Raw genomic sequence first — 14,390 nt, 5'->3', positions numbered from 1 at the left:
TGAGGAATCAGTGGCCCTCCAAATGATGAGAGACTTCATCTTCCATCAGCCCCAGCCAGCCGGGCTAATGCTCAGGGATTATGGGAGTTGCAGTCCAGCATCTTCTGGTCTGGAGGGTCTCCGATTCTTCTCCTCTGCTTTACATGCTGCAGAAGAGTCTTCTTTGTCAGATGTACATTGTATTTTTAAAAGTATGTTATTGCACCCAGTGATGTTTTTTAGGAAAATTTTGAACAGGCAAATTTTTTATTTGCATTTGAAGTTTTTTTGTTCTAATGCGAGGAAAGTGATCTAATTTAGCATGTTTATTTTATTTGTGTTTAGGCCATACTACCCTGAAGACGCCCGATCTCATCTGTTCTCAGAAGCTAAGCAGGGTCAGGCCTGGTTAGTACTTGGATGGGAGACTGCCTGGGAATACTGGGTGCCGTAGGCTTAGAGAAAATCAGTGGTAAACTATCTCTGAATACCTCTTACCATGAAAACCCTATGAATATATCTAAAAAAGATTAATAGGGTCACCATAACTCGTAATCTACTTGAAGACGTACAACAACAACAACTAAACAAGCTTGCCTAATATCAAATTTGTAATTGCCATCCATTCATTGTTACTAATTAACTTATGAAACAGGAAAGTTTTTCTACCCAACATCACTGGTGATTCCCCAGAAATTATCTAGTGGTCCATCTCTTTCCGGTCCTGCCTCTTGGACTGTCCATCAGGGCTTGGATGGGTGGCGACCAATAGTAGGAAGGTCGCAAAACAGAATGCTAGTTTTGCTTAAGAGCAAGACAGAAAACTCCTTATTTTCTATGGAAAGTGGTGTGTTTCAGACATGGATTTGCTGATCATAGAAGAAGTCTAGATGGGCTGCTGCCCATGACCTTTCACTGAATGGTGCCCTCCAATATATCTCACCAAGTCTGCATTTCTGAGCATGTCCAACGTGGGCCGAACCTTCCGCCGCCCAGGCGGTGCCGAGAGGGCATAGAATTCATAGCGAGGGCAGGCATCAATGGTGGTCTCATAATCAGGTGGGGCCGACAGAGATCCATTTTCCTCCATTTGCGAGGGAGGTGCAAGTTCCGCTGGCCGTTTGGGGCCACCACTGGCTTGCTCCGAGGGGGGCGCACTCTGCATCTTCCGGATCTTGAACCGCCCCAGTGAAAAGACGGTCTTGTATGATGAATCCTCCTCCATCGTCTAAGTGGGATTGTTCTTCTCACCTGTCAGGGTAGAGGCAAAGCGGAAGATGGAATAGACATTACAGAGTTAAAAGGCAGCGCTTAATTTAGGCATGGCTCAACAGTTCTTGCATCGAGAAAAGTATATTCAGTCAGAGGCCTCAGCCCAAGAATATGTGAATTCACAATAAAGACATGAGTGCCCCAGAGCATGTGCAGAGTGCCTTCCTCCTCCTCCTCCACCACCACTATACACTTTCACACATCTGTGACAGAGAAAAGGACTCGGAGGACACAAGATTGGGGGAGGGGGGATTTTGCACTTTAAAATGTATCTATAATATCTATAATTCTGTATACAAGAAATAGCTGAACACCAAAACCTGTACAAATGATTAAAATTAAAGCAAACGCGCAAACTTTTTTATATGTACTTTTGGTCTTGCTGGTCTTGGGGTGTGGGTGCAAAGAACTATGTAGGATAATGAAAACTCATCCGCTGACTGCTTGAAATCCAACTCAGCAGCCTCTCTTAAGGGCTAGAAAGTTGTGCATTATGAAATGAAAGATTATAAGCTAAATTCCACATCTGGTATAAAATTCCCCACAAAGTGCAGTAATGGAATCCCACACTACATCTGACTTTGGGTAGAGGCTTTGGGTTCACATGAACTTTTTTCCTTTTTCTTTTTGCATTAGATCTTTCTCTTCCATCATCTGTTTATATATTTAACTGACAACCAAGATTTCCAAGATGCTGACTCTAGCAATGACAGTTACAAATTTCATGACTGAGCAGAACACATACCACCATGATCCCAGACTCATAAAACAAAGCAGCAGCAGCACACCCTTTATTAATTAAAAAAACCTTCAATACCCCCAAAATAATAAATAAATAAATCGCAGTCTTGCTAAGGGCATAATGACATTTTAGCATATCAACACACAAAATGTCCTTCTTTAAAAAAAGAAAAGTTGCCCCAGCATGAGCCCACACGGTGAGAACAGATTAAGGAGATGGGGTAGATCAGCCTTTCTCAACATGGTGCCCTCCAACTCCCATAAGCCCCAAGCCAGTTTGACAAATGGTTAGGCATAATGGGACCCAGAAACATCTGGACAGCACCAGGCTGAGATAGATAGACCGGGGGAGCTGATTCCCCTCATCAGCTGAGCCTACAGAGGGCCGCAGAAAGCCCTCTTAAAGACTCTCCTTGTTCAATCCAAAATAAAGGGATGTCTAATGAACTGATATCTGTGAACAGCGGTTGCTTCCAGATAGCCCATTCTGTTGAGCATTCATTCTGATTTGTTTGCACAGAACTAGACAATGCCAGCTATGACGGGTTCATTCTGATTTCTTTGTGGGAAGGTTAGACGATGTTGCATCAAGTAAATGTCATCCTGCTTTCGTTTGGGGAAGGGCGTAGCTCAGAAGCAGAGCATCTGCCTTGCGTGCAGAAGGTCCCGGGTTCAATCCTTGGCAGCTCCAGGTAAGGCTGACAGGAGGACTCCTGTCTGAAACCCAGGAGACCTGCTGCCAATCAGCATAGACAACACTAAGCTAGATGGACCAATGGTCTGACTCAGGACAAGTTTTATGTCCATACATTCCAGTGCATTTTCCCATCTCTTTTCCGATTACAAAAAGTCAAGGGGGGAGGGATGAGTTTGTTGTGCGAGACCGTCCAATCAACTTTAATTGCCCAACTTGAAGTTGTCAATATGTGAGCGCATATGGTCTCTTCGTTGGCAGCCACACAGAACAAGTGTGATGGACCCTGTCAAGTAAGAATTCTACCTCACTCCCGCTGTTCCAAGGCTTCTAAAATAACAGCTCATTGGACAGAGAGAAATGCTAAATCCAGCCATATTAACTCAAGGATACAGCTATTTGCCCCACAGATAGGAACAGCAAAGAGTCTTGTGGCTACAGTCCTAACCCCAGTTACCTGGGAATATGCCCCTTTGAAATCAAGAGGACGTACTTCTGAGAAGACACATTTAGGATGGAGCTGTAACAGATTTAATTCTTGCTTTGGCAGCAACAGACTACACAGGGCCACCCTTCTGACGGTTAACTTAAGAATGAAATCCCCACATGGAGAGGCAATATACCTCTGAGTATCAAATGCTAGAGACAAACACCAGAAGCCCATTGCCTTAATCATGCCCTGCTTGTGAGCCTCGCAGGGGGCATCTGGCTGTCCTTTGCTCAAGAGAGAGTCCTTAGAAGATGGTCCTTAGCACAGAAACCCACTCATTGTTCTGCCGGTTCCAGTGTGTCTCCACCTCTTTCTTCTGAAAATGGGGGCACACAATCTGGTGAGATCAGCTTGAGCGCCTTTTTTAAAAAAAAATTCAAGGACATTTTGCAACCGATCGGCAGATCAACCCATTCCCCCTCCAGGTGTGGCTAATGGAAACATTTTGCTCTAGGCGACAAATGTGGTCATAGCTTTAGTCTCATTCAGCAGAGCACTTCTTATTTTCTTATGAAAGGTTAACCAGGAGGCAAAGGATTTATCCCATAGGAACCAATATAGGAATGTAGGAAGCTACCTTATACTAGTCACACCATTGGTTCATCTACCTCAGTACTGTATACAATGATTGGCATTGGCTCGCCAGGATTTCAGACAGGGGGCTCTCCCAGCCAGGGATAGGAGAGAAATTCAATTGTCACATTTAAAGCTGAATCCGTCAAATTGGCACTTTCAGAAACTTATCCAAATTTTCCGATGCGGTTCTCCAGCCAATGTTTACAAAAATGAATATATAATAGGGGAAAGTGTGCATAAAAATGACTGTATAAGGGAAAACAACATTATATTAGGAGAAACTGCTTGGAAAAAACGTGTAGATTAGTCAAAGCTGTATAGAAAAAATGTGTTTACTAAGAGAAATTCACAATAAAATGCTGAAAATTTTTCGTGAGGATTTTTTTTAATTACAAATTGCTGCAGAAATGTGGAGAACTGAATTTAAGACTGGAAAAATGAGAAACAGAGAGAACCGAAATTGAGAGCCTTCTGTCCCTACCTAGAGGTGCCAAGGATCGAAGCTGAGACCTTCTGATGCAATGCAGGTACGCTACCATCTAAGCTACAGCCCATCCCCAGAGTCCATGGAGTCTGATAACAGCACATCCCATTAATACATTTTGGAAAGCTTAACTGAAGGAGGCCCCCTTTAGGTTGCACACCTTAACCTAGACCAAGAGGCTAGACTCCTAGCAAGGGCACCCAAGGCAGAATGGTCAAAGCTGAGACACCAGACTAAGATGCATCCAAACTCAGAGGAAGGCAATGATAAACCACCTCTGAATACCTCTTACCACGAGAACCCTATGAATGGAGGATGTATCACTGAACACCAAAGGCAGGATCATTTAGACCATGGTATTCCCGATCTCTATGTATGGATGTGAAAGTTTTAACCATATGGTGATAGCGCTGCTGTTGCTGCCCGCCTTAGATCAGGCTGTGACTCAGTAGTGGGTCTCTGACCCACCAGTAGAAGACCAATGCCCTAAGTGATTTAATTTAGCATTTATGTAACTTTAAAGTTGACAACGAAGACATTGAACTTGTCAAGGATTATCAATACCTTGGCACAGTCATTAACCAAAATGGAGACAACAGTCAAGAAATCAGAAGAAGGCTAGGACTGGGGAGGGCAGCTATGAGAAAACTAGAAAAGGTCCTCAAATGCAAAGATGTATCACTGAACACTAAAGTCAGGATCATTCAGACCATGGTATACCTGATCTCTATGTATGGATGTGAAAGTTGGACAGTGAAAAACGCAGACAAAAGAAAAATCAACTCATTTGAAATGTGGTCTTGGAGGAGAGATTTGTTCATACCATGAACTGCGAAAAAGACAAATAATTGGGTGTTAGAACAAATTAAACCAGAACTTTCACTAGAAGCTAAAATGATGAAACTGAGGTTATCATACTTTGGACACATAATGAGAAGACATGACTCACTAAAAAAGACCATAATGCTGGGAAAAACAGTAGGGAGTAGAAAAAGAGGAAGGCCAAACAAGAGATGGATTGATTCCATAAAGCAAGCCACAGACCTGAACTTACAAGATCTGAACAGGGTGGTTCATGACAGATGCTGTTGGAGGTCACTGATTCATAGGGTCGCCATAAGTCGTAATCGACTTGAAGGAATATAACAACAACAACAACAACTGGAGGAGGAGGAACATCTCAGTGCCATCTAGACACCATTTTAAAGGAAGAGAGCAGGAAAAAAAACCTTTAAATCTGTCAGAATTTCAGCATATTAACTCCAGAATACCATCATATATAGACAAAAAAGTGGCTTGTTTTTTCTCCCAGCAATAAAGATGGTGTTCGTGCCACCCAGACCGGCAAAATTGCAAGAGGAATGTTGTGGCATCAGGTGTTATTATACTGGCTGGAGAGGATAAGGGCAGACCAGACGACTGAAATGAGTGGGTGGTCAAACTGGGCAGATATAACAATGGGGGAAATGGGAGGAAATCAGCAGAGGAGAGATGGATAGACATAGGCAGAGATGGAGGACCAAGTAGATGGTGTCATTGCTTTGTACCTGTTCCTTTAATGTGTCTCCTCTCGGTCAGCCCTCTGACTCTTATCTCTCTCCAGGCAGCAGGTTCAGCTCCTATCCCTCTTTGCCTTATAAAGGCCCCAGATAATGCCAGGCCTGGTTTTTCAAAACTGGACCCAACAGCCCCTGGCTGCCCTGATCCCTCCCATCCAGTCAGTCACCCACTCCTTCTCCAAACAAGACAAACTTTCCAAGTGCACAGCATGGGAGGGAGGAGACTGAAGGAACATCTTCTCCCCTCCTTACACATACATGCATCGCTTAACAGGCCTGTTTGCTTGCCTTATCTTCTGCCCATAGAACGTTCTTTCCACTGAGCTCGTTTGCACAGGCCAATGGAAACTTGAAAAAGACAATGACAGATAGAGAGCCTGGAGCCACAGGGATCAGCCTGGCTGTATACATGCCGGGCCCATGCATCAGGGCACCAGGCCAAAGAGCCAAGTTCACACCTGCCCAGGTAAGGCAACAGATGTAGTTGGCAGGCTTAATTTGAATGGCTCAGCCCTGGAATTTCCCTACTATACTGTGGCTGTACATGGATCTCAGAAACTCGCAGGGATTCCTCAGTTAGAAAATCCATAACAGCAGACAAACTTCTGTAAAAAGACCGCTTGCCCTACTTGGCTGACCTGACCTTACCTTACCTTACCATGTGCTGCCACAGAAAACGTGGTCTAGGTAAGGTGTGGGCAGACTTCACCCTTGTGGGAGGTACTTCATTTTTTACTGGTACCTTGAGGCCTACTAACCTGAGTCAGTTGCAAAAGAGTGGCTTGTGGGCCGTAGTCAGATGCAAAATGGCACCTCAGTGGTAGATGGAGCTAATTATCTCCTGCATCCCATGAGCCACATAGGCTGCGCACCCACCATACATTTAAAGCACATTTCCCACCCCCAAGAATTCTGGGAACACTGGTTTACCCCTCACAATTCCCAGCACCCTCAAGAAAAGACATTTCCCAGGATTCTTTTTCTTTGGGGGGTGCTTTAAATATATGATGCATACAAAGCCATATATTGGGGTGCCCTGCATATACAAGCACAAAACTACCTTTCTGAATTTATTTATTTTTATTTATGTAAAAGCATTTCTATACCATTTTATATATATATATAAAACTTCTCTAAGCAGTATACAAAAATATAATATAAAAGCAACACAACTATCCTAAAAACAGAGATACAACATAAAAACCAGTAAAATATTGTTATAAAAACAGGGATTTAGTAATAGGATCTAATCTTATGGCCTGGACAAAAAGATGTGTCTTTACAAGACATCTGAAGCAACTGATGGGTAATGCTTCACATATGAATTGCTACAAGCCAATAGCAATGTAATTTAGGAGGGATTTTTCTGCTGCAGCTTTTGTTAAAAAAGGCGTCAGAACCTCTTGTCAATTATTGCAAATCAGCAGTCTTGTAGATCCTTATCTAGGTTGCACCATCAGTTCAGGCAGGGCAACGGTGGGGCCCAACAGGCTGAGCCAGTCCTGTGAGTGTCAACTGATTGTTCATCCAGAATTTTCTACATGGGTTCCTTCATAACACATACAAAGGTGATAGATGGGGACATGCAGCAGAAAAACCTCACCCTACCTTGGCTAAACTTAGGAAGTTTGAAAAGCCCTGCAACAGAGGACAATAGTCAGTCCTAAAGTCTGAAATGTAAAAGGGAAGTAGGATTGACAGTTGGGGGAGGGGAGCTTTGCAACTGATAAATTAAAAAAACCCAACACTCTGGCCTTGTTATCATGCCTTTAGCAGCAGTTTGGTACGGACAAATAATCAGGTGAAGCTTTTCAAGGGATGGAGATAAACATTGTCTGCAGGTGAAGTGTTTTGTACAGGTTGAAGAGCAGATGAAACATTTGGCAACTCTGCAGTGCTGCCAGGTAACCCCTTGTAAGACAAAACAAAAGGGCAAACATATCAGCAGGTGACATGATATTTTACATTTAAAGATGTTTAAAGTAATTAACAGTTTTCATAAAATAAAATTTGAATGAAATGTAGCTAAGCGCTGGGTCAATCTTCCCAGCACCTTTGCACTCATTGGCCAGAACATAAGAGGGCAGGAAAATAAGTTTACTTCTTACTGAGCAGTTGGAAATAATATAACCCCCAAGTTTCCTCTTATATCTTCATAAGTAAGAATGGGCTAGGGGTTCCCCCCTTCTTTGTAATGAAGTCTGAAAATTCAGAGAATGGGCCTGAAATCATTCTAAAGAGGCCTAGTTCCTGCACCTTCATCACCGTTACTGGACTGATTCTACGTATCTTCTTCCATATCTGTGTGGGGAAAAATTTGAGCAGTGTCCATTCCAGATTTTAAGGGGGGGCACATTTCTTGTCACTGTGACCACTGCCCATTGGCTTGTCCTGCCCCACTAGGCCCAATCCACACCAGTGCCCAGAATGAAGGCTTGTAGCATAGAGCTCCATCTAATAAGAAGTCTGTGTTGGCCTCCATGAGGAAAAAGTGGGGCCTTTTCTGCTGCAGCTCCAGATATTTAGAATGCTCTCCTATGGGAGGCCTCCTACGTTCCCCTCCCTGCCTTTCTGCAGGCAATCTGAAGAGTTTTGTTTTTAATTATGCCTTTAGTATAGGGGCTGGGGAATCTGTGGCACTCCAGATGTTGGCCATGGTAGTTGGGGCTGGTGGGAGATGGACTCTAACAACATCTACAGGGTCACAGGTTCTCCACATCTGCTTTAGTAGATTGTGTTTCTCCTGCTCTCCTGTTTTTGAATAACTTATGATCAGTGTTTTTCTTTTGGTAAAAAGTTAGGTACTGGTACGCACCCAATAAAAGTGCTGTGGGTGCTAGCACAAAATGGTTGTCATGGGCAGCAAAAAAAGAGGTAGTGGTACTCCATGCTGGCTGGTAAGTCCTGTCACAGAAAAGCACTGCCTATGATAGTTGTCATTTTAATTTGGGTTTGGGTTTTTCAGTTAGCTCTCTGTATTATGGTTGGGTTGGTTTTTTGGGGGGAGGTGTTCCTTTTTCATTTTTGCTGCTTCGGAAATTCACAGTAGTCTGGTTCGCACACATAATGCTAAGAGCTGACCATGAATTTTCACACTTCTTCAAAGTTTGTTTTGTTTTCCAGCTGTTTTTGCTTGGTGCCTTTGTATTTTGGTGAATGCCTGGAGTAGGGTGACCAAAGGAACTATGGTTAAGGAGGAGTGCTGGGTTTGCAAATAACATGAAGCCATAGTTGAAACTAAACAGTTTATAAGCCCAAAACAAACCATGGCTTCAGATCCTGGTTTGTTAGAAGTAAACAAACAATAGTTAAACCACTAGGGTTACATAGAACACTAAGACAGAGGGCAGGGGGGACCTGTGTCCCTCCAGATGTTGCTGGACTACAACTCACATCATCCTTGACCATTGGACTTCCAACTCCCATCAGCCAACATAGCCAATGGTCAGGGATGATGAGTGTTGTTGTAGTCCAGCGACACAAGTTTTCTCCCTCCCCCATCTTAGTATTATATGTGATCCTAGTGGTGCTGAGCCACTGTTTAATATACCATAGTTAAATAAACCATATCTTAGTGTTATGTGTGAGCCAGTCTAGTGAAAAGCAATAGAAATTCATTCTATAAACAAAATAAGGTGGTTCATTAATCTAGCGACAAAGATGGATCCAGGAGCACCCCCACACTAAGAATCTGTTCTTTCAGAGGGAGTACAACCCCATCCAAAGAAGACAACCGACCAATCATCCGAATTTGGGAACCACCAACCCACAGTGCCTCTGTCTTGCTAGGATTTTTGGTCCAGTTACTCTCACTCTCAGCCTAGCCTATCTCACCGGGTTGTTATGAAGATAAAAGGAGGCTGACGGAGGCCCATGGACACCACTGGTATATAAACCCTTAATTAATTAATTAATTAATGGATTACTCTGTTAAAACATGTATAATTAATCCACCCAGATTTCTTTTAACGCGGTGACTGACAGTCTAATCAGGTGCTTCCTATTGACTGGATTTATGTCTTCTACTCTCAGAGAAAACACGCTTTCTAAGTTAGTACCAGTGTGTTTGAGGATCACCTCTCTTTTTGTATTTAAAGAGCAACAGTTGTAATGGAGTAAGGGACAGGTGAGGTTTTTTTTTTCAGGGCATGGAGATAAATGTGTTGTCTTCTAACCTCTGCAGAACAAGCTGCATGCTGTTTAAAGAGAGAAGCCCAGTAACAAAAGTTGGCAATGCAGTCTGTGTGATGTTTTGCCATTGCATAATATGCAAAGTGGCAACTAGATAATTCTCATTTCAGGAGGTGTAGCAGGAAATACAGTGATGTAAATACAAGCAGCATTTATACTAATAACTATTACCTTAAGGAGCAGTGAATTTATTCCACTCATGCTTCTAGGACTATTATATGTCAAGCATTGGAATAAGGTTGCCAACTTTTGTTACTAGCCTTTGTGCCTTTTATCAGCTATTTGCTTTGTAGACATGAGCAGGTGACTATGCATATTTATCTCCATGCTCAGCAAAACAGCTTTTACCTGGTAATTCCCCCCTCCCTCCCTGCTTCTCAAGCTGCAGTTAAAGACACAGAAGCCAAGTATCTTCTAGCCATTCAGCAGTCTTACACAGCAGCAGTGACGTAGGATAAAAGAAAAAAAAAATCCAGTGCTTTATTTTTCTGCAGAATATTTTCTGTTTCTTAAGTTCATTAGTAACACAATGGATAGATGCTGATTGCAAATACAATATTAGGCAAGAATGTGTCTCTCAAAGTTTGCAGTTTTGTTTACTAAATACAAGTAAAGTTGTTGTTATATGCCTTCAAGTCAGTTACGACTTATGGCGACCCTATGAATCAGCTACCTCCAATAGCATCTATTATAAATCACCCTGTTCAGATCTTGTAAGTTCAGGTCTGTGGCTTCCTTTATGGAATCAACCCATCTCTTGTTTGGTCTTTACTCCCTTCTGTTTTTCCCAGCATTATTGTCTTTTCTAGTGAATCATGTCTTCTCATTATATGTCCAAAGTATGATAACCTCAGTTTCATCATTTTAGCTTCTAGTGACAGTTCTGGTTTAATTTGTTCTAACACCCAATTATTTGTCTTTTTCGCAGTTCATGGTATGCACAAATCTCTCCTCCAAGACCACATTTCAAATGAGTTGATTTTTCTTTTGTCTGCGTTTTTCACTGTCCAACTTTCACATCCATACATAGAGATCGGGTATACCATGGTCTGAATGATCCTGACTTTAGTGTTCAGTGATACATCTTTGCATTTGAGGACCTTTTCTAGTTTTCTCATAGCTGCCTTCCCCAGTCCTAGCCTTCTTCTGATTTCTTGACTATTGTCTCCATTTTGGCTAATGACTATGCCAAGATATTGATAATCCTTGACAAGTTCAATGTCTTCGTTGTCAACTTTAAAGTTACATAAATGCTAAATCAAATCACTTAGGGCATTGGTCTTCCACAGTCTGATCTAAGGTGGGCTGCAACAGCAGCACTATCACCATATGGTTAAAAAAAAAATTGAGTTCCCAAGCGCACATTTTGGTTAAAGGTGGGTCTGGGTGTGAAAAGGCTGAATTCTGCTGCTCTAGGGCGTCAGAATTTTTTCCGAACCAAATTTCCTTCTGCAAGTTACCCTAATTACCCAGCAGCATGTTGTACAGTCCAAAAGTGAGGAAATGAAAATGGGCGTGGAGGGATGGAGTATGTGCAACAGGGGCCAGGAACTACCTCCCATCATCTCTGACCATTAGCCATGCTGGCTGGGACTGATGGTAATCCAACAATATTTGGAGGGCCGCCTGTAGGGATGTGTGGGGAGAAATTCGATTCAATTTGCATTTAAAGGTGAACTTGCCTAATTTGCATTTGCCAAAACAATACACAAGCAGAAACACAGCCATCCTTCAAAATTCACTTATCCGAATTTTGCAATGCAGTTCTCTAGCCACATAGTATGTACAAAAACGCATATCCTAGGTTAAAGTGTGCATATAAATGCACAAATTAGTGAAAATAACATATAAAAATGCATATTGGGGGGGTTGATTTACAACAATGTGTATCTTACGTAAAATTGCCTACAAAAATGTGTAAATTAGGAGAAATTCATATTCAAATGCTGAAGAATTTTCTTGAGGACTTAAACACAAAACGTATTTAACTTAAGTCTGGAAACATGAGAAACTGTAATAGACATATTTATCCGTCCCTAGAAAGGTTCCCCGCCTCTAAAGCATAGGACTCACCCCAAGGTATGCACAGGGTCAATGCCTTCAACTTAGGATGGACAGATGCAAACAAGGACAGGAAACTATTAAAGATGCATGAGCCCTGCCTATCTTCTTTTCAATCTGGCCACCTTGGGGATTGCTGTGTATTTTCCATCAGGGCTCCTCCTGTACTGCTGAGAGCTGCATGACTGGCATATTCAGCAGGTGACACTTTCCCCCGCACAGGAATGCAGTGAGCCAGTGACAGGGGAATTAATGAATAAATCAAGAAGCGTCTCCTGTTAAATTTCTGCCTGCTGTGCAGTCATTAAAAACAGAAATGCAAAAGCACTGTTGCAGGTAGAACTTCAGAGGAAGGAAAAAAGGGGGGGAGACCCCCAAGACGCCAAAAAGTGTGTTTGTAAAAATAAATCCAAAGCAATTTATTAAAAAGAAAAGCCCAACGTGTTTTGGCCACCTTGGGTTTTGGCCATCGTCAGGGGCGAAGATGGAAAATAACTCTTGATAAATCTTGGACTAAATCTTCGCCCCTGACGAAGGCCAAAACCCAAGGTGGCCGAAACGCGTTGGGCTTTTCTTTTTAATAAACTGCTTTGGATTTATTTTTACAAACACACTTTTTGGTGTCTTGGGGGTCTCCCCCCCTCTTTTCCTTCCTCTGACATATTAGATGCCACCCACCTTCGCTGCAGTTAGAACTTCACCAGGTTTAGCTATGGGAAAAACCTTTCTCCACAGCTGCAAGGCACAGGAAGAGGCTTTGGCTGCACACCAACCAGCAAGTCAACCCTAAACCCCAAATCCACCCTTCTACTCACTTGCAACCAAGACACCACAGAGGCCACAACGTGACGTTGGTTCACCTCCCTGGACTACTGCACTCCAGTCCGCAAGCGCAAATGGGAATGTGCTCCTGATGGATGCGATTCACATCTGATAAACCCGCGGAACAAGGCCTCATCCTTGGGGCTGAATCAGTGTCTCCTCCCCTTTGCCATGCTCTTGCACACAAGTAGCACGCACAAAGCCATGCGCCAAGCCACCCCGTGCACCATCGAAACTCCAGTCCCACCCAAGGAAGACGAGGCTCTCCTCTTACAACATCTCTTCGGCTGTCTAGGCCTGAGGAGGCTTGCAGAAGGCTTGAAGCTTGGATGGGTGTACTTAGAGCAACCTGCTGCAGTAAGCGAGGTGACTGCAGAACTGGGAGGCGGCTGCAGAGGTGTCGCTGGCACTTGCTTTGTGGTAATAACCACGCACATTGTTGGTTGTTTTTTTAAAGAGTCCCAAACTCTTCCCAGAAGCTCCTTGGCTGAAACTTGTTTGATACAAAAGACAAAATCTCTGCCTTAGAGGGATGTTGGGTGTTGAGGAACAGCAAGCTTTGAAAAATGTTTCTCTAGGAGTTTGACCGAAACAAGTTCCCCAGGAGTATCAAAACAACAGGAAAGGTCATATAGGAATCCCAAAAAAGAATTAAACTGGTAGAAAAGGTGATTTATGAATAGACAAAACAAGATTACACATTAAATGAAGATTAGTAGATAGATAGATAGATAGATAGATAGATAGATAGATAGATAGATAGATAGATAGATAGATAGATAGATAGATAGATAGATAGATAGATAGATAGATAGATAGATAGATAGATACTGTTGTGTGATAATTACAACAATTTCTCAAAAAAGCAATTTCTCCAAACACCTCACATTGTTAGATGAGATCTCCTGGATTGCATCCTGTTTCATACTTCGTTAGCATGGATAATTTCTCTCCCAGCAGAATATTTTGACACTTGACAGTATCACCTTCAGATTTTGGAGAGCCCTTGTGGAATATGTCTTCAGTGGGGCTCCCTCCCCTCTCTAAGTGGCCCCCCAAACCTTGTCACGGTCACCGCTGGGCCCAATTCATACCATTTCCCTGAACGAGAAAGCAAAGAATGTAGAGGTTGCTCTTTCTTCCCCTTGCAGGAAGGACACAGGAAGCATGCCTTAATCATCATCTATCTATTGGCCCACGTAGCTCAGTATTGCCTACACTGATTAGTAACAGCTCTTCAGGATTTCAGGCCAGGGTCTCTCCCAGCCCTATCTGGAGAGATGCCGGGGATTGAACCTGCAACCTTCTACATCGGGTAGGCAACCTCAGGTGCAGGGTTCAAATTTGTCCCTCTGGGGGCCTCTCTATCTAGCCCTCAGAACTCTCCCCAGGCTACACCCCTCATACCCTGCATGTTTTTGCCTGGCTGAAATGTGTCCTTGAATTCTGATAATACTTCTTGCTTGTCTGGACGGAAGATTCACGAGTACGTGAGCGTGTGTAGAAAAGCCTACTGTACAA

General features: G+C 43.0%; 1 protein-coding gene and 1 pseudogene across 9 annotated transcripts in view; one reads left to right on the top strand and one right to left on the bottom strand.

The window, feature by feature from the left end:
• LOC133366571 (solute carrier family 12 member 3-like) overlaps positions 1–13,776 on the bottom strand; it is a 46,293-nt gene extending 32,517 nt beyond the window's left edge. The window contains exons 1-2 of one of the 9 annotated variants that reach the window (XM_061589813.1): positions 13,757–13,776; positions 923–1,230 (exon numbers count right to left, since the gene is read on the bottom strand). In XM_061589813.1, coding sequence (XP_061445797.1) covers positions 923–1,204 — 282 coding nt within the window. In that variant the 5' untranslated portion in view covers positions 1,205–1,230; positions 13,757–13,776. Of the gene's footprint in view, positions 1–922; positions 1,231–5,783; positions 6,241–6,448; positions 6,469–6,553; positions 6,640–7,403; positions 7,489–8,051; positions 8,082–10,157; positions 10,177–12,059; positions 12,080–12,862; positions 12,969–13,756 lie in introns of those variants that run through there. The other 8 variants (XM_061589806.1, XM_061589812.1, XM_061589814.1 and 5 more) reach the window with 8 other exon arrangements.
• Positions 319–436, top strand: LOC133368166 (5S ribosomal RNA; annotated as a pseudogene).
• Positions 13,777–14,390: the final 614 nt, after the last annotated feature.

Source organism: Rhineura floridana, chromosome 11 (genome assembly GCF_030035675.1).
Source record: "Rhineura floridana isolate rRhiFlo1 chromosome 11, rRhiFlo1.hap2, whole genome shotgun sequence".
NCBI classification, from domain to species: Eukaryota; Metazoa; Chordata; class Lepidosauria; order Squamata; family Rhineuridae; genus Rhineura; species Rhineura floridana.
Note: the sequence above shows the minus strand (reverse complement) of the source record. Positions and strands in the feature narration are given on the sequence as shown.